At 43.5% G+C, this 24,982-nt stretch overlaps 1 protein-coding gene across 1 annotated transcript in view; it reads left to right on the top strand.

Moving 5' to 3' along the window:
- The window catches only part of NFRKB (nuclear factor related to kappaB binding protein), a 57,512-nt gene that overhangs the window by 5,124 nt on the left and 27,406 nt on the right, over positions 1 to 24,982 (top strand). Inside the window, exons 3-10 of the mRNA XM_068240375.1 lie at positions 230 to 431; positions 1,451 to 1,578; positions 8,930 to 9,104; positions 9,179 to 9,280; positions 13,159 to 13,232; positions 17,186 to 17,270; positions 22,509 to 22,686; positions 24,538 to 24,646. Coding sequence (XP_068096476.1) covers positions 230 to 431; positions 1,451 to 1,578; positions 8,930 to 9,104; positions 9,179 to 9,280; positions 13,159 to 13,232; positions 17,186 to 17,270; positions 22,509 to 22,686; positions 24,538 to 24,646 — 1,053 coding nt within the window. The remainder of the gene's footprint in view (positions 1 to 229; positions 432 to 1,450; positions 1,579 to 8,929; positions 9,105 to 9,178; positions 9,281 to 13,158; positions 13,233 to 17,185; positions 17,271 to 22,508; positions 22,687 to 24,537; positions 24,647 to 24,982) is intronic.

Here is a 24,982-nt window from a genome sequence, read left to right as displayed (position 1 = left end):
GTTTTAAAATCATGTATACTCAAAAACTGAGTATGATAACAGGTACGTGTCAAGGGGTACTTGGCAAAGAACCTCTTTGATGAAGAGGTATATGATATAATAATGTTGTGAAACACTGATTTAAGTTAAAGGAATTGCAGGTTAATTAAAATTTTAGAAGTGTGACTTCTTATACTATGTTTAGTATTGTAGGTTCTTTTTTAATCCGTTCTATCTCTCTTTTCCACAGCCTGAACTGTTCTTTGATGTGGTCAGTTTGGATACATGGCAAAATGTCCTCTCAGACTCTCAGAGAGAACATCTCAAGCAGTTCCTGCCTACCTTCCCAGAAGACAACACTAGTCAACACGAAGACATCATCCAGGCTTTGTTTCAGGGAGAAAACTTTCGCTTTGGCAACCCATTACATATGGCACAGAAGCTTTTCCGAGGTGTGTGCCGCATGCTGAGTCTGATGTTCTGATTTCCAGGGGCTCAGACTGTCTTGGATTTATTTAGTCAGATAATGGGCCTCTGCTAAAGTTTGAAAAAGCAGATTATCCAGCAAACTTGGATTTATTATAATCTGTTAGGTGACTAAACTTTTAATTCCTTATCTGGGTCATAGTGAACCATAGCAAGGGCTTGTTATTTACGTTTAAATGACTGTAGTTATGTGCACTCTTTCAATCTGTGAACAATTTTTTTTTTTTAATAAAGTCATTCCAGATTTTAAGGGTTTTTGTCCAGTGATCCTAACCTGGGAAAATGTTAATAATTTGGGCACAAAATATGTATCAATAAGCCAGAAGATATGCATTTGTAAATATATGCTACATATTACATCTAACCATAGATGATATGCAGACTTGCTGCGCTGCTCCTGCTGGAACTGTTCGAAACACTCAAAGAGATTGATGTTTTCTGAGTAGACGGAAAACAAACTGGAGAGATTCTATGCCCAAATGACTTGGGTAAACATTGCAATGGACCAGAAGGGTTGCATTTTAAATCCTGAAAAGTGACCTGCTGCAACGAAAACCCTGAGGCTGCAGGAATGGCACCACTAGAAGTGTGTGATGAGGGTCTATACTTAGGTATTTTGAATGAAGCTCTTACAAACTTGAGATGGTTTTATGTCCTGCAGAATATGATTCAGCAGCCATAATGCCAGTACATGTATGAGAATTTTGATTTGGTCAAATGAGCTTGTTCTTTGGAGAGAGGGCAGGGAGGCAGCAATCGACAGAATATCCAACAAACTGTAATGCTAATCCTCCAGAGGGTAAGTCGCAGAGGATGAGTTTCAGGCGACAAATTAATTTAGTTCAATCTCTGCTAATTATTCCTAAATGTATTTAAAAATGTTATGGTTTGAGATTAATGCTTTTTGCATTTTAAATCAAATATGCTAGGATATTTTTTATGTATTATGTGTTTTTAACCTAATGTCTCTCTTATCATGTATTAGATGGGCACTTAAACCCAGAGGTGGTGAAGTATCGCCAGCTGTGTCTTAAGTCTCAGTATAAGCGATATATTACATCGCAGCAGCAGTATTACCACACTCTGCTCAAACAGATCCTGGCTTCCCGGAAGGTGAGACAAATTTTAATTTTGTTGTAAAACTTGTGCATGTTACTCGTTCAAGAAATCATATGTAGACTTTAGACTCGGGTACTAGAATAGGGGTCCATGGCCCGGTACTGGCCCATAGGCTGTGATATGCCGTTCCGCAGCCCTGGCCTCTCTCTGCCAGTCTTGCCGAGCAGCCATAGTGCTGGTTGTGCCCTCCCTTTCCTCTCCTTCCTTACAGACACTGGCTGTGCTGCATCCACTGTAGCATGTCACACAGCATCAATTACAGAAATGTGCCTTCTTAAAACAGAAGGTATTTGCAGTTCTTCAGGTTGAAATGAGCATATGCTGTCTCGTACAATGCATAATTGCAAATACCCTCTGTTTTTAAGACAGCACATTTTTGTTTTGCTTCTATTTTGGTTATGGACTATGGTTTCTCTTCAGTTTTCTGCCTATAAAACTAGCAGAATATGATAGATGCATTGTGACAGGCTGGCTCACACAACCTATATCGCATGTCAAGCAGGTTACATGCTTTTGATGGTGAACCACAGAGCTATATTCAAGGAGCTGCTCCATTTGGCTGTTGGAAAAGCTCTGCTGTGTGGGCTGCTAAGTGGGCCTGTTTTATAAACAATCAGAGTAATGCTAGCAGCTTATTAATAAACCTTTGATGAAGAACACTGCTAGTGCTGCATCACATCTCTGCAAAAATGGCTGTACCAACTCAGAGCTCGGAAACGCTAGCTTAAAGAGTAACTGTCAGGCTGCAAAAGCTTAATTTAAACCTCTATTCTCCTGTGTTTAACAGTTTAGAAGGAAACCAAAAAGGCAATACTGAAGTTAAAAATCTCTCTTACTTTTGATGTGTGCCGAACAGCAAGGCTGTTATTCCCAAGCTCTTAAAAGGACGAGAGGCCGCATAACATACTGCAAAACATTCTGGGGCTGCTTTTCCCCACCTTGGGTCCTCCCCTCGGCTGCTAGTGAGAAGTTACAGGTTCATGTTACAGCAGCTTGTAATGCAGTTCAGCTCACAGCACTGAAAAATCACAGGGCAGAGTATACTGCATGAGTCTGCTATTGTTCCTAGCCACATGGCTAATTAATATTCACTGCACAGTAGTGTTGTCCATTAGGATCTTTTTTGTGAGTCGAATCATCAGGAAGCAGGGAGGACATGATGACACAATTGGCTTCATAGGAGACAGACAAACATGGAACCTGCCATGAGCTGTCAGGAGCATCATTCTCTGCAAATAGTATATATAAAAATTCTGTGAAATCCAAATGTGGACAGTGAAATGCATATGTAATGTAAGTACAGCCAATCTTTAGCTACTGATATATGTGTTTTTTTTTCCTCTGAGACCTTATACCTAACAGCTCCTCTTTAAAGAGAAACATTTGTGTTCATCACAATGGTTTTGCATTGAAAGAAAAGAAAAAAAAGTAAAAGCAGCGATCTTTTACAAATAGCAGCACAGTACATATATTTGGAATGTTTTTGACTAGTGCAAGATTTTAAAGCGTATCTCCACCTTTCCTTAAAAAATACATTCCTAAAAAAACACGTACCGTATATGCATCATTCATATTTCAACAAGTAGAATTATACTAATATTGCTATAATTACTATGGTGTTTCCTTTGCTCTCTTATCTTAACCTCTCAGTGTGCTTTACTGGGAAAGCTTCTTGCATCAGTCACCGTAAACAAAGGACTTGGCCACTGCTTGGCCAAATTGATACAATTGATACAGGTCCTGTAACAAACTAGGATTACTAGGAGCAAACTAGGAGCACTCTCTTACTCCTAATATCCTAACCTGCATACAGTGAAGACACCTGGGAGCCTGAAATCTTAATTGGAGATCAAATACTTTTCACTAATTAAAGGGGGTTGCAACGCCAAAAATAAAAACAAGTCTAAAAAATATTTTTTGTCCTCAATACTATGTATTCCCCTTTAATTTTTTACATGGGGTACAAATATGTGTCCCCCTCATGTCCCCCCCCCAACTCACCCATGCCTGTGCCGTTGCTGAGTCACTGGACTGGGAGGTTGTGGGTAAGCCTGCTGGATTGTGGGTAAGGTTTTTTTTTTTTCCCCCCTCCTCCTTCCCTCCTTAGCCATTTGAAAGTATCGCACCTAGTGATGGGAAGTCTGGATCTTTTCAATGAACCGGTTCATTAGAGTCAGTTCATTAAAAAGATCCGGATCATGAACACAGAACACATTCTGTGTAAAATTTAGTGGATGCAAAGTGGATGACTGTGTTCACTTTATAAATGCACATCAGCCTCTGATTCTCCACTTTAACTACTTGAACTGAAGATCCGTTCAAACAGTTCCTTCTTTGAATCATTGAGCCAAGGAACTGTTCAAAACAGATCAGTTAGGAGTCGGGAGCTGCTGCTGTAATCTGATCCCTAAGGGCCCTTTTCCACCTGCAGTGCTGAATCGCAAAACCGGCGATTCTCCGACGTTCGCGGCCGCGATTTTGCTATGCTATGCACTGCATAGCAAAATCGCGGCAAATATCGCTCCGCCGCGCGTTCGCGTTCCCGTCAAAAGCGAATCGCGGTAGTGGAAATGACCTACCGCGATTCCTATGTTAAAAAGCAAACCGTAGCGATTGTAAAATCGCTAGCGGTTTGCGTTTTTGCGATTCAGCCAGCGCAAACGCGCTGGTGGAAAAGGGCCCTTAGTGAGCTGGGAGGAGTTCCTTCTCTCACTCACAGCTCAGCAGCTGCATTCCTGTTTCATCCACTGAACTGTTACAAATGAATTGTTCAGTGTGATTAATGAGATCACTCGGCTCACAAGGAAGAACCAGTTCGAATGAACGAATAGTTAATTAACTGGATAACACTACTTTTCCACTACGATTCTTCGCTCGCGATTCATTTTGTTACGAATTGCAATCGCCGGGTGGCGCAATTCTCATTGCAATCGCGCTACATTCCCAGCAGCGATACAGCGCAATGTGGACAGTGGAAAAAGCAGCTTGCGCGATCACAAGCGCTTGCCAGTGGAAAAGGGCCCTTATGCCTCATTCACACTATATGCACTGTTGTGCACATTTCAGCAGCGCGTATAGTATGCGATCAGCAAGAACATCAGAAGTGCATAGAGAGCACTTCTGATTTCATACTATGCGTGCTGAGAGCACTTCATACTATGCGTGCTGCGCAGCAGTGCGATGTGCTATCGCACTGCTGCATGCATTTTTGCAAAAGCTCATCGCTGATCCCATTCACTGCAATGAATGGGATCGGCAATGCATATGGCTTGTGATTGGGTGCGCTTGCGTCTCGAATGCACAGCGATACGTGTTGCCTAATGTGAACAAGGCCTTAGGGAGGTTTACACATTGATATAAGCTTGTTGTCAAGGTGATGTGTACTGTGGGAGGGACAGCAGGGAGGGGAAAATAAAACACTGGGCTGGGTTGAAAAAGAAAAGTGCAGAAGTGATGTCACTTTTGGCATCACAGAGAATCAGTCAAGATGGAAACCAGCATACAAAGGTTTCTTTTTTTTTCATATTACTTTTTTAACTAAATTCTGTCAGTGAACACTAAAATCAATGGGAAATGTAGGCTGACCAAGTAATTTCCTGTTGAATATTTTTTTTTCAGTTAATATGGACTTCCAACCCACTTTAAAGGGGAACTGAAGAGAGAGGTATATGGAGACTGCCATGTTTATTTCTTTTTAAGCAATACCAGTTGCCTGGCAGCCCTGCTGATCCTCTGCCTCTAATACTACAGGGAGTGCAGAATTATTAGGCAAATGAGTATTTTGACCACATTATCCTCTTTATGCATGTTGTCTTACTCCAAGCTGTATACGCTCAAAAGCCTACTACCAATTAAGCATATTAGGTGATGTGCATCTCTGTAATGAGAAGGGGTGTGGTCTAATGACATCAACACCCTATATCAGGTGTGCATTATTATTAGGCAACTTCCTTTCCTTTGGCAAAATGGGTCAAAAGAAGGACTTGACAGGCTCAGAAAAGTCAAAAAATAGTGAGATATCTTGCAGAGGGATGCAGCACTCATAAAATTGCAAAGCTTCTGAAGCATGATTATCGAACAATCAAGCGTTTCATTCAAAATAGTCAACAGGGTCGCGAGAAGTGTGTGGAAAAACCAAGGCGCAAAATAACTGCCCATGAACTGAGAGAAGTCAAGCGTGCAGCTGCCAAGATGCCACTTGCCACCAGTTTGGCCATATTTCAGAGCTGCAACATCAGTGTAATGCCCAAAAGCACAAGGTGTGCAATACTCAGAGACATGGCCAAGGTAAGAAAGGCGGAAAGACGACCACCACTGAACAAGACACACAAGCTGAAACGTCAAGACTGGGTCAAGAAATATCTCAAGACTGATTTTTCTAAGGTTTTATGGACTGATGAAATGAGTGAGTCTTGATGGGCCAGATGGATGGGCCCGTGGCTGGATTGGTAAAGGGCAGAGAGCTCCAGTCCGACTCAGACGCCAGCAAGGTGGAGGTGGAGTACTGGTTTGAGCTGGTATCATCAAAGATGAGCTTGTGGGGCCTTTTTGGGTAGAGGATGGAGTCGAGCTCAACTCCCAGTCCTACTGCCAGTTTCTGGAAGACACCTTCTTCAAGCAGTGGTACAGGAAGAAGTCTGCATCCTTCAAGAAAAACATGATTTTCATGCAGGACAATGCTCCATCACACGCGTCCAAGTACTCCACAGCGTGGATGCCAAGAAAGGGTATAAAAGAAGAAAAACTAATGACATGGCCTCCTTGTTTACCTGATCTGAACCCCATTGAGAACCTGTGGTCCATCATAAAATGTGAGATTTACAAGTAGGGAAAACAGTACACCTCTCTGAACAGTGTCTGGGAGGCTGTGGTTGCTGCTGCACGCAATGTTGATGGTGAACAGATCAAAACACTGACAGAATCCAGGCTTTTGAGTGGCCTTGCAAAGAAAGGTGGCTTTATTGGTCACTGATTTGTTTTTGTTTTGTTTTTGAATGTCAGAAATGTATATTTGTGAATGTTGAGATGTTGGTTTCACTGGTAAAAATAAATAATTGAAATGGGTATTGTGAAGGATTGCGGAATGGCCGCCGCATGCTATGGCGGCCGTTTCCGCGTCTGCTCTGGCGGTTTACACGCGGCGACATGTGTCTGATGCTATACAGCCTTCCTGTGCACATAGGCTGCGGAATACACACACACGCACGCGCGCCAAGACAGAAGCTTTATGGGAAGCAGAGAGGGATCAGCTGACCCCGCCGGTCAGCTGATCCATGGATGGATGCGGATTGGCTGGAAGGGACTGGGCGGCGCTGGCCAGCGCTGCACTATATAACCACTTGTCCCTCAGTCTCACATCGTCTGCCGTTGCAAATGCTTAACGTGTTGGCACACAGACCTCAGTCAGATCCGACAGTGTGGTTGAACCAGGACGGACCTGGGAATCCACACTGAGCTAGATTACCTTCTCATGTTATGTTATTCTATGTTATGCTTAGACCAGTTCCCGGGTGTTGTGATTACGGACCTCACACTCAATACTAGGATACTGTGTCAGTTCTATGTTATGCTTTAGACCAGTTCCCGGGTGTTGTGACTACGGACCTCACACCCAAGACTAGGATACTGTGTCAGTTCTATGTTATGCTTTAGACCAGTTCCAGGGTGTTGTGACTATGGACCTCACACCCAAGACTAGGATACTGTGTCAGTTCTATGTTATGCTTTAGACCAGTTCCAGGGTGTTGTGACTACGGACCTCACACCCAAGACTAGGAGACTGTGTCAGTTCTATGTTATGCTTTAGACCAGTTCCAGGGTGTTGTGACTACGGACCTCACCCCAAGACTAGGATACTGTGTCAGTTCTATGTTATGCTTTAGACCAGTTCCAGGGTGTTGTGACTACGGACCTCACACCCAAGACTAGGATACTGTGTCAGTTCTATGTTATGCTTTAGACCAGTTCCAGGGTGTTGTGACTACGGACCTCACACCCAAGACTAGGATACTGTCAGTTCTATGTTATGCTTTAGGCTAGTTCCAGGGTGCTGTAACTACGGACCACTCACCCAAGACTAGCACTGTATATCTGTACTTCCTTGGTTCGCCACTAGGCTGTAGTGAGATAGGATCTCACAACCAGATAGGGGAAATCTGTTCATATTAGCAGCAGGGCTTCCTGCAACCAGGCCTATGTCCCTCTCCTAGGGAGCCTTTGGCCTAAGGGAATTCACCCACGTCTAGGGATGAATTTCCTTCTCCTCACTGCCTCCAGTCTTCCTGGCAGTTCCCTCTCAACGTGTTACTGTGATACTGTACACTCACGTCTCAGGTGTCCAGAGGTTAGACATACCTGGATTATTAGTGATTCTGCAGATCATTCATAATCCGGTGTATATCTGCATTATTGGTGAGTCTGCAGCCCACCAATAATCAGAATCTCTCTGCGTGTTGACACCGATCGTTACAGGTATATATTTGTTTTTTTGTTAAGTTGCCTAATAATTATGCACAGTAATAGTCACCTGCACACACAGATATCCCCCTAAAATAGCTAAAACTAAAAACAAACTAAAAACTACTTTCAAAAATATTCAGCTTTGATATTAATGAGTTTTTTGGGTTCATTGAGAACATGGTTGTTGTTCAATAATAAAAATCATTCCTCGAAAATACAACTTGCCTAATAATTCTGCACTCCCTGTATTAGCCATAGCCCCTGAACAAGCATGCAGCAGATCAGGTGTTTCAGACTTTAAAGTCAGATGTGACAAGACTAGCTGCATGCTTGTTTCTGGTGTTATTCAGATACTGCTGCAGAGAAATAGACCAGCAGGGCTGCCAGGCAACTGGTATTAATTAAAAGGAAATAAATATGGCAGCCTCCGTATACCTCTTACTTCAGTTCCCCTTTAAGCTCTGACTTTGGGGCAGTTTTTGAGGGTTCTTTTGTTGTTACAACTATAGACTGGTAATTTCTTGATTAGAGGGCAGACAAGCAAAATCATCAGCGGGTCAAATACATCTGTCCCCTACTATATAGCTATTAGACCGCATTTATTCTGGCAGTTTTGAATGCTGTAATTTGCTGTCAGTGTATTGATGGGAAAGCCATGTGCACGTAACAGTGGTTCAAGGTCTGTGAGGTTGAGGCCAGTCAGAAAACTCCGATGTGCAGTGTCTGAGAAACGTATCTCATCCTCCACTACATATCTGTGTACAAGACTGCATCAGAAGTAGTGGTAGAGAGTGGCTAAATACCTTGATCACTGTCATTTCCGTTATCTTCTTTCATCACTGGCTGTATTCCATGTGTTTTATAATCATTTTTGTGTGGCTGTCAGGAGCTGTTGGACCTTTCCAGGAAGAATGGTCCAGATGTAGTGATGAAGAGGAAGCACACCTCCCTGCGGAACACTCCGGAGGAGAGGGAGCGGAGGGCACAACGGCGTTACCTGAAAATTCTCAGAGAGGTTAAGGAGGAGTGTGCAGATGGCATGCTGTCTTCAGAGGAGGAGGGTAAGAAGGGAACCTGAAAATACAGTAAACTCACAATTCATTATGTGGCTCTGATTTGTATATTTTGTGTTTAGATCTTACATCCTGGCTGCCTGGGTCACCTACAAGCTCTCCAGGCACTAGTGTGCCACTTCGCGCAGTGCCCACACTTTCTACACAGGACATGAAAACTGCAGGTAGTCTTGAAGTAAATCTGTAATGAAAAAATGTCCCCTGGGGGGGTACTCACCTCGGGTGGGGGAAGTCTCCGGATCCTATTGAGGCTTCCCCCGTCCTACTCGGTCCCACGGCGGCGAAAATCCTCTCGGAGCGGTGGCAATGTAAATATTTACCTCCGTGGCTCCAGCGCAGGCGCATTATCCGCTCTTCCCATGGAGATAGGCGGAAATAGCCGATCTCCGTCTGGACCCGACGGAGATTGGCTATTTCCGCCTATCTCCATCAGAAGAGCCGAAACAGCGCCCCCGCAGGAGCCTGGAAAGGTAAATATTGAACAGGCTGTCGGATTTGTCACGCCGGCTTTGAAAGGCTGCAGCGAGACCCCCGTGGGACAGAGGAGGACAGGGGAAGCCTCATTAGGATCCAGAGGCTACCCTCTCCTGAGGTGAGTACCCCCCAGGGGACATTTTTCTTGTTACAGTGTCTCTTTAATGATATGATTACAAGACCTTCAATTTCAGTTTGCCAATACAGGACTTGTTTAAAGACAGTAATTTTATTTTTCTTTCTAACATTGTTAAATTTACATTGTTTAATCCTAAATCCCACAAATTGCTAATGAGCACCTTTTTGTTGTACATGATATTATTTTGTGAGTACCTAGGATCCTCCAGCTTTGGGCACACAGACAGAACTTTTGAATTGTCGGTTTTCAGTTGTGCTCACCCCCTTCTCATTTATCCCTAAACTAGTTAGAGTAGAAAGACAAAACTGGAAAATCGAGAGCCACCAATAGTATAGTATGGTGAAATTTATGTTCAAGAGTACCATGTATAAAAGATACTTGCAAACAAGGGTTACCGCTAAGGCAACTACTGGTTAACTGGGTGGAGTGATTAAACCTGACCCCTTTCAAGTTAAGAAGTCACTCTTTGTAGATATTAGGAACAAAGAAAGAAGCTTGTAGATAATATTTGACCAGATGCGCCAACAAAAGGAATATATATATATATATATATATATATATATATATATATATATATATATATATATATATATATATATATATATATATATATATTTAAAACTGTTTAAAAAAGGGAGGTGGTGGACTTATTTGCCTGATGAAGTAGTTCACACCTGCGAAACGCGTTGCATTGTGGAGCATCCAATAAAATGTCATTTTTTAATTCGACAAAATTAAGTCATTCTTTGGAGAGGTACGGTAAGTCCTCCACTACCTTCCTTTTTTAAACTGTTTTTAGTGTATATTATCCTTTTGTTGCCGCCTCTGTTCATACATTATCTACTAGGAGAAGGAAGTGGTATGACAGCGATCTGGGCTAGCTACTAAATTTGTAAAAGTTGCTAAGAATTGTATTTGTAGTGAAAGCTATACGTGCACTTAAAATTTTACACAGCTTATTGTTTGTGTAGGTTTGGCTGTCAATTTGATATGTATTCATGCCTCCTCCATCTTCTGCACTTATCATAATGTCTGCAACAAGCAGTCTGATGGGTTGAATATTCTGCTTTGTCCCTTTCCGTACCTTCTTCCTCTCCATAAGACAAGACATGTAAGCTGGCCAAATTAGTTGTGAATCAAATGTCACTGCCTGGCTGTGATGTCAAAGCATCAAATCTGTTCCTTCATAATGTTATCTGCAGCAGTCTTTTGGTACGTGTTCTGTAGCACCCATGTCTGGAACAACCTTTTTCAATCCTGAAAGATTGAATAAAAATCTTAAAGGGAACCTCAACTGAGAGGGATGTGGGTGTTTCCTTTTAAACAATACCAGTTGCTTGTCAGTCCTGCTGATCTCTTTAGTTGCAATAGTGTCTGAATCACACACTTGAAACAAGCATGCAGCTAATCTAGTCTGGGTTCAGTCAGAGCATCTGATCTGCATGAATGTTGAGGGGCTGTGGCTAAAAGTATTAGAGACACAGGATCAGCAGGAGAGTCAGGAAACTTGTATTATTTTAAAAGGAAAAATCCATATCCTTCTCAGTTTAGATTCACTTTAAGTAAAGTTAGGACCCACCTACAATCTCAGGTGCTCATGCAACACAAGTGGCCATGCATTTTACATAAGCTCATGGTTCCTGAATGGGGAGGCACCATGTTGCGCACAAAATGCATGCAGCAGTGCACAGTCAGAACACACTTTTGCACAGCTTTTAGGTTTGCTCATCGGACAATCCTATACATTGGCCCTATGGCCCTGTATGTCACAAGCTAAGATGCATTATGAAAATCAGCAACAGTGTGTCCAGGCTATAAAGGAGCTATAACTCCGACAATAAATTTCCATGCTTTTATTGTATTCAGTGTTCTCCCCAGAGTTTTTTTTCCAACCGGGTGGCATGAAAAAGCCAGGTGGGGCGATATGAGAATGCAGGGCTGGTGCTTTTCTGCACAACTCTGCTTACAGCAGAGGAGGAGGTGAGGCGATGACAGCCGGGTGCTCACCAAAACTAGCCAGCTAAAAGAGCCTGGGGAGAAGACTGATTGTATCGTATATGTATAGTCTGTTTAAAGCTATGTACACACTCTTACAATTTTCCTCGGCCAAAATGATCATTCATTATGGACAGCCTAAATCTAGAATTTACAGGTGCTCCAAAACAATGCTGTTGATGATGATGATACATTGTGTTGGATCACTGATGGCCAACCCAACAGCTGTTCTTGCGGGAACTTCCTTTGAAATGTGAGCATATAAGCACCCACTCACTCATTGTCCCCACTACACAGAACAAAGAAGGCTCTGTCTGAAGCTTAAGGGTGTATTTTCCAAACTTGTTCCAAAGCTGTCAATCTCTGATTGTTTTAGGTGATAATAATTTGAAGTGTTTATATGGCTTAATGTGGACCTGAACTCTTGCACAGGACAGAAGGAATAAATAGAGAATTACACATTGTATCTATTTAGAGGTTTAGCCTCTATGATTCCCCCCTCATCTGTAATTACAAGTTATAATTTGATCTAAGCTGAATCAGCTAGCTGCCACAGCAGAGCAGCTAATTAGTAAACACAGGATGTGAACACTGTCTGCTTCCATGAAAGCAGGAAGTCAACACACTGCAGATTTATTGCAGGATTTGTATCAGCTGTAACAAAGATGTTTTTCTTTAAAGGTTAGTATGTTGTTGCATATCTTTTAGCGCAGAGAGGAAGTTCTGAGTTCAGGTCCGCTAGATATGACTCTACAGTATTGTGTGCCTGGTCCTCATTCTTCAGTGCATCATGCTGATAGCACAGCTTATAGATAACGAACTGAAGCAAGGTTACGCCTCTAGTACTTCAGCTCCCCAATTTATGATACCTCTAACTCCTCTATTTAGAATATACTTGTGTGTTTTTCATGTTCTTTGAAAGAACACAACATACAAGGAAGTTCATTACTACCAAAGCTCAGCTATTTTAAAGCTATATGAAGATGTTATCTGCTTCTGGGAACAAACCAATGAGCTACTGGGTAGGAAACTGACACATTATTGGGCATCCAAGTCTGTCACTGCCAAATGAATGAGGATACTGGTAAAGTTTGGGTCTAAATTCTACAACTATGCCTATGTCATTTTGGCATTATTTGTTAATGATGCAAAAACCATTAATTAACCCTAAAATTTAAACAAAAGCCAAAAAAATAGAAAACTAAGGTTGTAGTTATCATGTTAATCAAGAGGCTATAAAGTTATAGCATTGGCATTTATAAAATCAAGAAATTAATTTACTAGTAATAGGGCAGCTCATTTGGTACAGACAAGTATTTCAGAATATAGTAATACTGTATAACCTTGATTAAACTATGTAAATACTAAGGTCAAATGCAATTAATAAGACAGTGATGTTTCTGCAGTAGTGTAAGATTTGTCTGTTTATTGCAGATAAGGCTGACCTGACAGAACAGGATTTGAAGCTGATGCTGAGGAGACATAGAGAGAAGCGGAAGCGCCAGCCAGTGAGTGTAAACATCATTTTATTGCAGTGTTCCCCGAGACATTTTTTCCCAGCTGGGTGGCATGAAAAAATGACCCGGTTGGGCACGACAGGGTGGGGGTGTTCCCTGTGTATCTCTGCTTACAGTATAAGAAGAGGATGAGTAGGTGAGTAGTGATGGTCGTCTGCTCAGAGCTAACTTTGGTGTAAGAATGTCTTCCAAAACTGGACTAACTTGAAATGTTGCATCTGTAATCTACCCAGGAAATCTGCTTCCTGGGATACAGAATAAACAGACTCAGATGCAAGTAAGAGTAATTATATGGTTGCTGGGATTGATGTCTTTAGCAGTTCCATCAGTGACAAGAGCATCTCCATTCTTAAATACTATATAATTTATTTCTGTGTTATATGTATCACCTGGTTTACCATCTTCACTACTCCAGTCTCTGTGCTGGTGGATGGAGACTGAGATTCTATCATTACTGTGGCACCAGAATCAGAGTCAGGATAACTACAGGCAGAAATGCCAGAAGTTGGAAGGCAGCCTGTCTGTTTCCGCTCAGCCAGGGAAAGTGGCCCACAGATTCGTGTCATCACTACTCTACGTTCGAGAACTGAAAGTAGTTTAAAAAAATATATATATCTGTGATCTGATATGGGGAAAAGAGATGATCTTGTGTGACAATACCCCAGCTCAGTGTTCTCCCCAGAATTTTTCTCCAGCCGGGTGGCATGAAAAAGTAGCCGGGTGGTGCGAGACGGGGAAATTTGGTGGTTATGGGGGTTATTGCTGTGCTCCACACGGGAGTCATTGTTGCATGTCAGATGTTATTGCTGCTGAAAGAAAAGTAAGGGTCATTGGGGGTGGGGGGATGTGGCGGGTCGAGGGGTATTGCATATCTCATAGTGCACATACCTTGTAGTCTCTCTACACTGGCTCAAGAGTTCATTCTTTAGTTTGTGCAATGGACCACTTTGCACAGACTTTTGCTGGACAGTTTTCACAGCACAGAGTAACTGCCAGAGTTAGCTCACAGGCTGACATTATAAGAAAAGAAAAAAAAAAACATATACCAGAAGGTCAGATGATAATGCCCAATATATGGGGGATATGTGCAGGAGTAAACTAACCTATCACTAACAATCAGCTATCAGAAAAAAAACACAATTAATCACAAGCCTGATCATCATTCAGAAAATTTTGTTTTGCAGTTTAGGTGCACACCATATTGGCCAACACAAAGCACACCGCAGCACCGAGATATAGCTAAAAAAAAAAAAGCAAATAAGTGTTGTTGGTTTATTAGCAGCTGTGTTCCAAAATGCGGGGTAAGCTGATTAGACCTCCAACGCAATGCAGTGCTAGATAACAAATCAGAGATCAGCGCACAAGGAAAACTTCTAAAGGGCAACCTACACTCACACAGAGTGATAAATAACACTAGCAAAATGAAGGCGACAGCCAAAAGCAGAGTGAAAGAAGATCAGCAGCTTACCCACGTGTAAAAGACTCAGGGAGATAGCCACGCTATTGTAGCTGACTGGCTGTCACGCTGCTAAAACTCCTCGTTCGTGGAGGAACGCTCCCAGCCGCCCACAGCATTCAGAACAGATAGTCCCACCTCTTATGCCACCCAGCCAATGAGCATTCTCGAGGCACCAGGCATCACAAATACAGCCTGCCAGGAAGTGCGAGGTCTCCTACGTAGAGGAGAGTTCTCACGTAGTGTACGCGGAGCGCAGTACTTTTCCTACGGCCCGCCGGGAACATCTGAAAATGTATGTGCATAAAAGCCAGGTGCGAGATGACAGACCAGCGCGAGATGGCAGCCGGGCGGGCGCCCAACTTACCCGGGCGGAGCGCCCACCTATTTGATGCTGGGGAGAACACTGCCAGCTGTAGACTACCTGAATGAATTAATTTTGAATGCGGGGGTTGTCAGATTTTAAGCATCCCTTAACTTGATAAAATCTAACTTATAACGGTTATAGCAGTACACTTGAATGGCTCACTCCATGTGGTGGCAAGCTTTCTCAGCAGACAGACTATCATTAAATCAGAATGGATGCTAAACCAGGAATTTTTTTTAATTTATTTTTTTAATTTCATCACTTCCCAGTGGGTGTCCTGGTCCTAAATTTCTTCTTTACGTTCCACAGCTCTTTTGTCCAGAGAATTGGCTAGATACTTTAGCTTTACTCTGACCAAAACAACTACTACATATACTGTGCCTTCTTTCGAACTGATGCTTTGTGTTCTGAGAAAACTTTAAGCAGAGGTATGTCATATCTATCACTCAACTCATGGTTGCACAGGACAGCCTGGTTTCCCTTCCATCAGAACCTAGCAAACTTTTAACTTCTAAGTTCACTGATTGAACAAGTTCACCTATGTTGAACGAGCGTTAATCGCGGTACTTGGCGATAGTCGCTCAACGTCGATATCTGTTTTGCCTGTCATTTGTGCAAACCCTGCTCTCGACCCCTTAGTCTCCCGTCATGTAATTTCCTTCTGGATTCTACATATAGCATCCAGGATCAGCTAAACGTTTTTGTGTCACCCTGCGGGGGTCAAAAGCTACACATGTACCAAACGATGGGAAGCGATGCCAAACACTCCCCTGCTGTCTACCTTCTTCAATTGCAATAGCAGCAGACGTTTTGCTCAACTATAGCAGAGCACGCTGTCTGTGAAGTGCTCAGCCCCCAAACTGTCGCCTTAGTGATTTTAGTCCAGAACCCTTGATGACAATTATTGTGCATATGTACGCAGCTATTAATTTAAAAAAAATTTTTTTAAAGGGAACCTGAAGTGAGAGAAATAACAATGCTAGTTGCCAGGCTGTCATACTGATCTTTTGGCTTTAGTTTTTGGTTCGCACATCTACTACAAGCATGCAGCCAGTGGAGTCAAAGCATCTGATCTGTATGCTCATTCTGGGCCAGTGACTTTAAGTATTAGAGGCAGAGCATCAGCACAGAAGTCAGCAACCTGCATTGTTTATTAGAGAATGAAAATTACGGTCTTCATCAGGCACAACAGGGTGGACATCCATTCATAAGAAGACAAAGGACCTTTGGCATAAAGGTCTCTGTTGTGGTGTCCTCTCTTATTTCTCACTAGCTACCCTGACGGATGGCTGAAGAAAGTGCAGGTTAGACTTGCCAGTAACACATGGTGGGGTAGTTTTTCAACAGATCCCAGGTATAACATCAATGCTATCTTCCTAGAAAAGTGAAGTGCAAGGAACAGAGTGCATAGAGCCCTCAAACTCCCAGGCCTATGGTAGAGGACCCAATATTGAGAACACATATAGAGTGGTGGTGGAGAGTTTACATTGGTATTTTATTACTGATATTCTTTGGGGTTTGCAATATTTTGAAATATGATTTCAAAGCTTCTCCCCACTCAGTTTCCTAACCCTGACGTCAACCCTTCCTAATGGCTAACCCAAACCTGTCCCCTAACATCAGGGCTGTGGAGTCGGAGTCGGAGCAATTTTGGGTCTGATGATTTTGTACAAAATCCACAGCCCTGTTAAGTATTAGACTAAGAAGTCGAGGAGTTGGAGCCGGAGCCATTTTGGGCACCCGGAGTCGGAATTGGAGTCTGAGTCGGTTGTTTCATAAACTGAGGAGTCGGAATTGGAGTCGGAAGATTTTTGTATCGACTCCACAGCCCTGCCTAACATCCCCTTTTGTTTTTAACTTATCCTCTCACTAACGCTCTCCCCCAAAAGTAAATCCTTTCTGACTTTTAACTTTTTAGCCCCAATTTAACCTCCATGCACATTATACCCTAACCATCACCAGTAAACCAAACCATAAATGATACTCTCCCTCTGCTGTTTTCAGTGTTGGGCATTTGGGCTGTGTGATAGCTGAATGCCTAGCTTTTTGCTTTTGGTTATTGTTTTGGTAGCCTGTAGTAGATGGTGATCACACTAGAGCATCTTGTTGTTTCTCATGCAGGATCATCCTGATCTGATGATTGAAGAGGTCACCATGAACGATATAATGACTCGGGTTAACGCTGGCAGGAAAGGATCTCTGGCAGGTACTTTTCCCACACATTTTATTACCAAGATTTTTAATATAAACATGCTGTGTTATCTAGAAATCAGTGTTCCCCAACCCTGTCCTCAAGGCCCACCAACAGTGCATGTTTTGTGGAAATCCAGAGAGGCAGTTAATCCGCTCTGCTGAGAATCTAATTACCCCACATGTGCATGTTTGTGGTTTACTGCAAAAGTACTGTTGGTGGGCCTTGAGGACAGGGTTGAGGAACTATGATCTAGATCATGATTGAGGGAAGTGTCGCTTGTTCAAAAGAAATCTTAGTAGTAGTGCATTACTGATGTAGCTAGCAATGTCCAATTTACACACAGAAGTATGCTCTCACATAGCCTTTTGTACCACATCAATTTGCAGCCTTTTGTACCACAGCAATTTGCAGCCAAGTGATTACCATTGTTTAACCACTTGCCGACCGCCCACAGCCGATGGGCGGCGGCAAGGGCTGGGCCCAAACGACCGCAATACGCCCATCGGCGGTGGCGGGCGTGGTTATGCGCCGATCACGTCACGGGTGACACGATCAAGCGCCGGCGACAGGCTCCGCCCCCCTCGCGCTGTAACCCGCCTGCCGTTCGGAAGCGCCGGCGGGTTACTAGCTGCACGATCGCCGCTAAACAATGTATAATACGCTTTGTAATGTATACAAAGCGTATTATACAGGCTGCCTCCTGCCCCGGTGGTCCCAGTGATCGAGGGACCACAAGGGCAGGCTGCAGCCATGCAGGTAAGCACTCAAGCACACTGATCTCCCCCCCCCCCCTTCCCTCTGATCGCCCACAGCACCCCTCAGACCCCCCCCCCCCTGCCCAACCCTCAGACCCCTGTTTGCACCCAATCACCCCCCTAATCACCCATCAATCACTTCCCTGTCACTATCTGTCAACACTATATTTTTTAGATTGGTCCCTAAACTGCCCCCTGGGGGCTCCTGATCACCCCCAGCCCCCCAAACTCTCAGATCCTCCCCAGACACCCCCCCCCCCCCCATGTACTGTATACATCTATCCTCCCCTGTAATTACCTGTCAATCACCACCTGTCACTGCCTCTTATCAGATCAGACCCAAACCTGTCTCTTACGGGCATCTGATCACCCTTCCACACCATCAGATCGCCCGCAGACCTACCAACAGATCACCTCCAAAGTGCATTGTTTACATCTGTTCTGCCATCTAATCACCCACTGATCACTGATCAATCACCCCCTGTCACTGCTACCCATCAGATTAGACCCCTTTCTGCCCCTAGGGCACCCAATCACCCGCCCACACCCTCAGAACGACCCCAGACCCCCCCCCCAACTCTCAGATCCTCCCCAGACACCCCCCCCCCATGTACTGTATACATCTATTCTCCCCTGTAATCACCCGTCAATCACCTGTCACTGCCTCCCATCAGATCAGACCCTAACCTGCCTCTTACGGGCATCTGATCACCCTCCCACACCATCAGATCGCCCACAGACCTACCAACAGATCACCTCCAAAGTGCATTGTTTACATCTGTTCTGCCATCTAATCACCCACTGATCACTGATCAATCACCCCCTGTCACTGCTACCCATCAGATTAGACCCCTATCTGCCCCTAGGGCACCCAATCACCCGCCCACACCCTCAGAACGACCCCAGACCCCCCCCAACTCTCAGATCCTCCCCAGACACCCCCCCCCATGTACTGTATACATCTATTCTCCCCTGTAATCACCCGTCAATCACCTGTCACTGCCTCCCATCAGATCAGACCCTAACCTGCCTCTTACGGGCATCTGATCACCCTCCCACACCATCAGATCGCCCACAGACCTACCAACAGATCACCTCCAAAGTGCATTGTTTACATCTGTTCTGCCATCTAATCACCCACTGATCACTGATCAATCACCCCCTGTCACTGCTACCCATCAGATTAGACCCCTATCTGCCCCTAGGGCACCCAATCACCTGCCCACACCCTCAGAACGCCCTCAGACCCCAGCCCTGATCACCTCGCCAGTGCATTGCTTGCATCTAATTCCCCCTCTAATCACACCTTGAGACACCCATCAATCACCTCCTGTCACCCCCTAGCACACCTACCCATCAGATCAGGCCCTAATTTGCCCCGTGTGGGCTCCTGATCACTCGGCCAAACCCTCAGATCCCCCTCAGACCCCCCTCTGATCACCTCCCCAGTGCATTGATTGCATCTATTTTCCCCTCTAACCACCCCCTGAGACACCCATCAATCACCTCCTGTCACCCCACTACCACTCCTATCCATTAGATCTGGCCCAATACAACCTGTCATCTAAGAGGCCACCCTGCTTATGACCGGTTCCACAAAATTCGCCCCTTCATAGACCACCTGTCCAAAATTTGCAGATTCTTATACCCCTGAACAGTCATCTTGAGACGTTTGGTTTCCAGACTACTCACGGTTTTGGGCCCGTAAAATGCCAGGGCAGTATAGGAACCCCACAAGTGACCCCATTTTAGAAAAAAAGACACCCCAAGGTATTCTGTTAGGTGTATGACGAGTTCATAGAAGATATTTTTTTTGTCAAAAGTTAGCGGAAATTGATTTTTATAGTTTTTTTTCACAAAGTGTCATTTTTCACTAACTTGTGACAAAAAATAAAATCTTCTATGAACTCACCATACCCCTAACGGAATACCTTGGGGTGTCTCCTTTCTAAAATGGGGTCACTTGTGGGGTTCCTATACTGCCCTGGCATTTTAGGGGCCCTAAACCGCGAGGAGTAGTCTAGAAAACAAATGCCTCAAAATGACCTGTGAATAGGACGTTGGGCTCCTTAGCGCACCTAGGCTGCAAAAAAGTGTCACACGTGGTATCGCCGTACTCAGAAGAAGTAGTATAATGTGTTTTTGGGGTGTATTTTTACACATACCCATGCTGGGTGGGAGAAATATCTTTGTAAATGGACAATTGTGTGTAAAAAAAAAAAAAATCAAATTGTCATTTACAGAGATATTTCTCCCACCCAGCATGGGTATGTGTAAAAATACACCCCAAAACACATTATACTACTTCTCCTGAGTACGGCAATACCACGTGTGGCACTTTTTTGTAGCCTAACTGTGCTAAGGGGCCCAAAGTCCAATGAGCACCTTTAGGCTTTACAGGGGTGCTTACAATTAGGCCCCCCCCCAAAATGCCAGGACAGTAAACACACCCCACAAAGGACTCCATTTTGGAAAGTAGACACTTCAAGGTATTCAGAGAGGAGCATAGTGAGTCCGTGGCAGATTTCATTTTTTTTTTTTTGTCGCAAGTTAGCAGAAATGGAAACTTTTTTTTTTTTGGTCACAAAGTGTCATTTTCCGCTAACTTGTGACAAAAAATAAAATCTTCTATGACCTCACCATGCCTCTCAGTGAATACTTTGGGATGTCTTCTTTCCAAAATGGGGTCATTTGGGGGGGTATTTATACTATCCTGGAATTTTAGCACCCCATGAAACATGACAGGTGCTCAGAAAAGTCAGAGATGCTTCAAAATGGGAAAATTCACTTTTGGCACCATAGTTTGTAAACTTTTACCCAAACCAATAAATATACACTGAATTTTTTTTTGTTTTTATCAAAGACATGTAGCACAATAAATTTGGACAAAAACGTATACTGAAATTTTACTGTATTTGAAAAATGTCAGCACAGAAAGTAAAAAAAATTTTTTTTTATACAAAATTCATGTCTTTTTTGATGAAAATAATAAAAACTAAAACTCGCAGCAGCAATCAAAAAGCACCGAAAGAAAGCTGTATTAGTGACAAGAAAAGGACGTAAAATTCATTTAGATAGTAGGTTGTATGACCGAGCAATAAACCGTGAAAGCTGCAGTGGTCTGAATGGAGAAAAAGGCTCTGGTCCTTAACCTCCTGAGCGGTCTGGACGAGCTCAGCTCGTCCATCACCGCCGGAGGCTGCCGCTCAGGCCCTGCTGGGCCGATTTTTATCAAATAAAGTGCAGCACACGCAGCCGGCACTTTGCCAGCCGCGTGTGCTGCCTGATCGCCGCCGCTCTGCGGCGATTCGCCGCGAGCAGCGGCGAAAGAGGGCCCCCCTAGCCGCCTGAGCCCTGCGCAGCCGGAACAAAAAGTTCCGGCCAGCGCTAAGGGCTGGATCGGAGGCGGCTGACGTCAGGACGTCGGCTGACGTCGATGACGTCACTCCGCTCGTCGCTATGGCGACGATATAAGCAAAACAAGGAAGGCCGCTCATTGCGGCCTTCCTTGTTTATTCTGGGCGCCGGAGGCGATCGGAGGATCGCCTCCGGAGCGCCCTCTAGTGGGCTTTCATGCAGCCAACTTTCAGTTGGCTGCATGAAATAGTTTTTTTTTTATTTAAAAAAAACCCTCCCGCAGCCACCCTGGCGATTTAATCAGAACGCCAGGGTGGTTAACGGGCGAAAAGACTGTGGTCCTCAAGTGGTTAATCAGCTTTGGAGTCAGAAGAAATCAAATTTGCGCAAATTCTAAATGGTATGATCAAGAAATCAAATTTGCGCAAATTCTATATGGTATGATCAACACTAGTTGATCATACCATTTAGAATTTGCGCAAAATTGATTTCTTCTGACTCCAAAGCGGATATTTCCAGAAGCAACTGTCTGGCCTACAAAGCAGTATGAGGTTGGAAATGCTATAGCTTTAAGGTCTGACCTATCTTTGTGGGTTATTCAGTAGACCAATGCGGAGATGCTTCCATCTGTGGTGCTAGACTGGAGCACTCCTATGTGATATATTAAATGTTCTTATTTTGGGCTTTTGTATCTACAGATGGGGAACATCTTTTATTAAATAAAGCTAGTATATTATTCACATATTTCAAAGCCTATAATTTTTAAACTTATTTTTGGTAATTGTCTGGTACATATTTTTACATGATGGGATCATGTTGATGTCTGGATGGGCCACAATTTCAATTATTGTATTGCTATTGAGGGAAATTAAATGCATACAAATTGCAACAAAATCTGTACTAAATCAGCAAAATCTACAATTCTTTAATTAGCCAGTACATATCTCATTTCATGTTGTGAACAATCCTTGTGAGGCAGGCACACAGTGCAGTGTGAGTGATCCATGTGAAGTCATTCAGCCATGTGTAGTTCTTCTTATGCAAGAGCCATTTGAGGCCAATATGTAGGGAACTACCATTTTGGGTGATGCATATTTATATTATGGTTCATGTTCTGAGCTGTTTTTATATCTGGCAGCACTTTATGATCTGGCTACAATAAAAAAGCGGGTAAAAGATCGGGACGAGCGAAAGAGGAGGAAGATAAAGCCGATAAAGACTGAGCCAGAGGACTTCCCTGATGCCCCAGAAGAGACTGAGATGATGCCAGCACTTCTTCCATCTGACTCCCTCACGCTAACCTCTGTGAAGGAAGAGTGAGTTTAGCTGTGATGTTGAATTCATATTTCATAAATGTGTTTATTGTATTTTCTTGCTTTGTTTTCTAGTTTTCTTTATTTATATACACCTAACAATATGATTTATGTTTAAAACAGGTGTGTCAAACTCAATCATGTAAAAGGCCAAAATCTAAATGATAGTCTCTCGGATCAAATTGTTGGGGGAGTGGGTTTGAGGGCTATGGGAGACCTGCTCCTTCCCCTTCTGCAGAGTAGCACAGTGGAGCAGTTTAATATTTACGTTTAAAGACAAAAAAGGAAAAACGAGAGCCCCAATAGTGTGATATTGTTATTATTTTGTTGGTTAAAGTAAAAAGGATGTTACTCACAAGTGTAGGTTGCCGGCTCAGGCAACCACTATTCTCGCAGACGGGGAGTTTACACAATATAACTTGCAACGCGTTTCACGGGTCTGACGCCCGCTTCCTCAGGCAACATAAAAACTGGAGCAACTTCTTCAGTTGCCTTCTTTTCTCGTGTCTCTGGCACAACAGGTGGGAATGCTTCAGGTTCCACCTTTAGTTTATGGCTTTCTCTTTCAATAGTTTTCAGAGGCTGAGGGCAAGTTTCTTTCACATTTACCTTCTCTCTTTGTCTTCTGTTTGCTTTCTGTAGATTGTAGTTAGTCTTATATGCTGTGGTTTTACAGATGATCTTAGATGTAAATTTTCTTTCTGTTCTTTAACCACATGTAAGGGATTATCTGACAATGTAGAATAGCTGGGGGTCATAGACTTTAAAATCCAATGCAGTCTCTTTAAAATGGTCCAGCCGTGATGTAAACAAAAGTCTGTGCTAGCTGAACATGGTTCCAGAATTTCGTCAATAGGAGGTGTAGGCCTTCAGTCTCAGGTGAGGCGCTACACCTGCTAGTTATATTGTGGAGTGAGAATAAAGCTGTTTCCTTTTTTTTTTAATCAGTGCGATTTTGTCATTTTTGGGGAGGTGGTTCATCCAGAACCCCCCATCTTATATATATTTTATTCAGAGTGTTTTTATCCTTGGGGCGCCTATGTACTTTTCTCTGAGTTTTTAATATTTACCTCCTTCAGTGCTGTTTTGGGGTCTCCTCTGTTCTTCCTGGCAGACGCACGCTCTATGCTGCCTACTTCTGACTCTAAATGCATGTCACATGATCAGGAGCTGGAGGTTTGTAAGCATAGAGCGTGCAGCTGCTAGGTAGAACAGAAGCGGTCAGACACAGAGCTAGTGCTGGTAAATGTTACACTTCTCTGCTGTGCTACTCTGCAATCTGGGAATAGGGTGCTGGGGGTAAAGTGTGTGTGTGTGTGTGTGTGTGTGTGTGTGTGTGTGTGTGTGTGTGTGTGTGTGTGTGTGTGTGTGTGACCAGCCACATGAAGGGAGAGGCTTAGATCCAAGGAGGGTGTCCTACGTTAATTTTGCTGGGCTGTCCCGTGGGTTCCTGCGTTGCCCCAGGTCTCAAGCTGACAATGTTTCAATCAGGAACCCTGTCTCTGCTGTGCTTTTTTAGATGGGAATGCAGTGTGCTGTTCTTTTAATGCTTACAGTGATGCACATTTGAAGCTCTTGAAGAGCCACATAAAATGGTGAAGAGGGCCGTATTTGGCCCTCAGGACTTGAGTTTGAAACTTGTGGAGTAAACGCTTTTTCGCTATTGTGATACATTTTGTGGCTTGGTTTTGTTTTGAGATGGAGGACAGTTAACTCTTGTAGCTTTTCCTTTCCCTGGGTTTAATTGCTCAGGAAGGTTTGAGATTTTGTACGTGATGAACATGTTTTTTTTTTTGTTTTGTTTTTTTATTCAACTTGGATAACTATGTAAGACCTTCGTCTTGTCTCCTACAGACCGATGGAAGATGTGAAGCCACCATTACCGTTCAATGAGATATCGGACAGTTTCTTCAATCTGCTGCTAGATATCCTGATGGCAGAGGGGCCCTCCAGTCTCATTTTGGTGAGAGATTGGAATAGATGTGTGATCCGCTATAAATCATTCTGCCTTCCTACAGGAACAGATGCGTTCCTACCTTTTTTTATTATTAAAAAATGTAGCTTTTCTTTTAACATGTTTCCAGTGAGCTGCATCTTGTATTTGTAGTCTGGGTTGATCAGGGAGTAGCAGTGTCTGAATTAGCTTGCAATGTCTCTGCATCTTAACAACCGTACATATTTTTGAAGAGGAAATAAAGGCAACGTTTTGGCTGGGTTATTTGTCAGGGTTTTATTGTTGCTCATGTCCAGATTAGGCAGTTTCCCATCATTTTCTCTTCATATTGCAGCTAGCACCTGG

This window comes from Hyperolius riggenbachi, chromosome 6 (assembly GCF_040937935.1).
Source record: "Hyperolius riggenbachi isolate aHypRig1 chromosome 6, aHypRig1.pri, whole genome shotgun sequence".
NCBI lineage: Eukaryota > Metazoa > Chordata > Amphibia > Anura > Hyperoliidae > Hyperolius > Hyperolius riggenbachi.
This window is presented reverse-complemented; position numbering and strand designations above follow the sequence as displayed.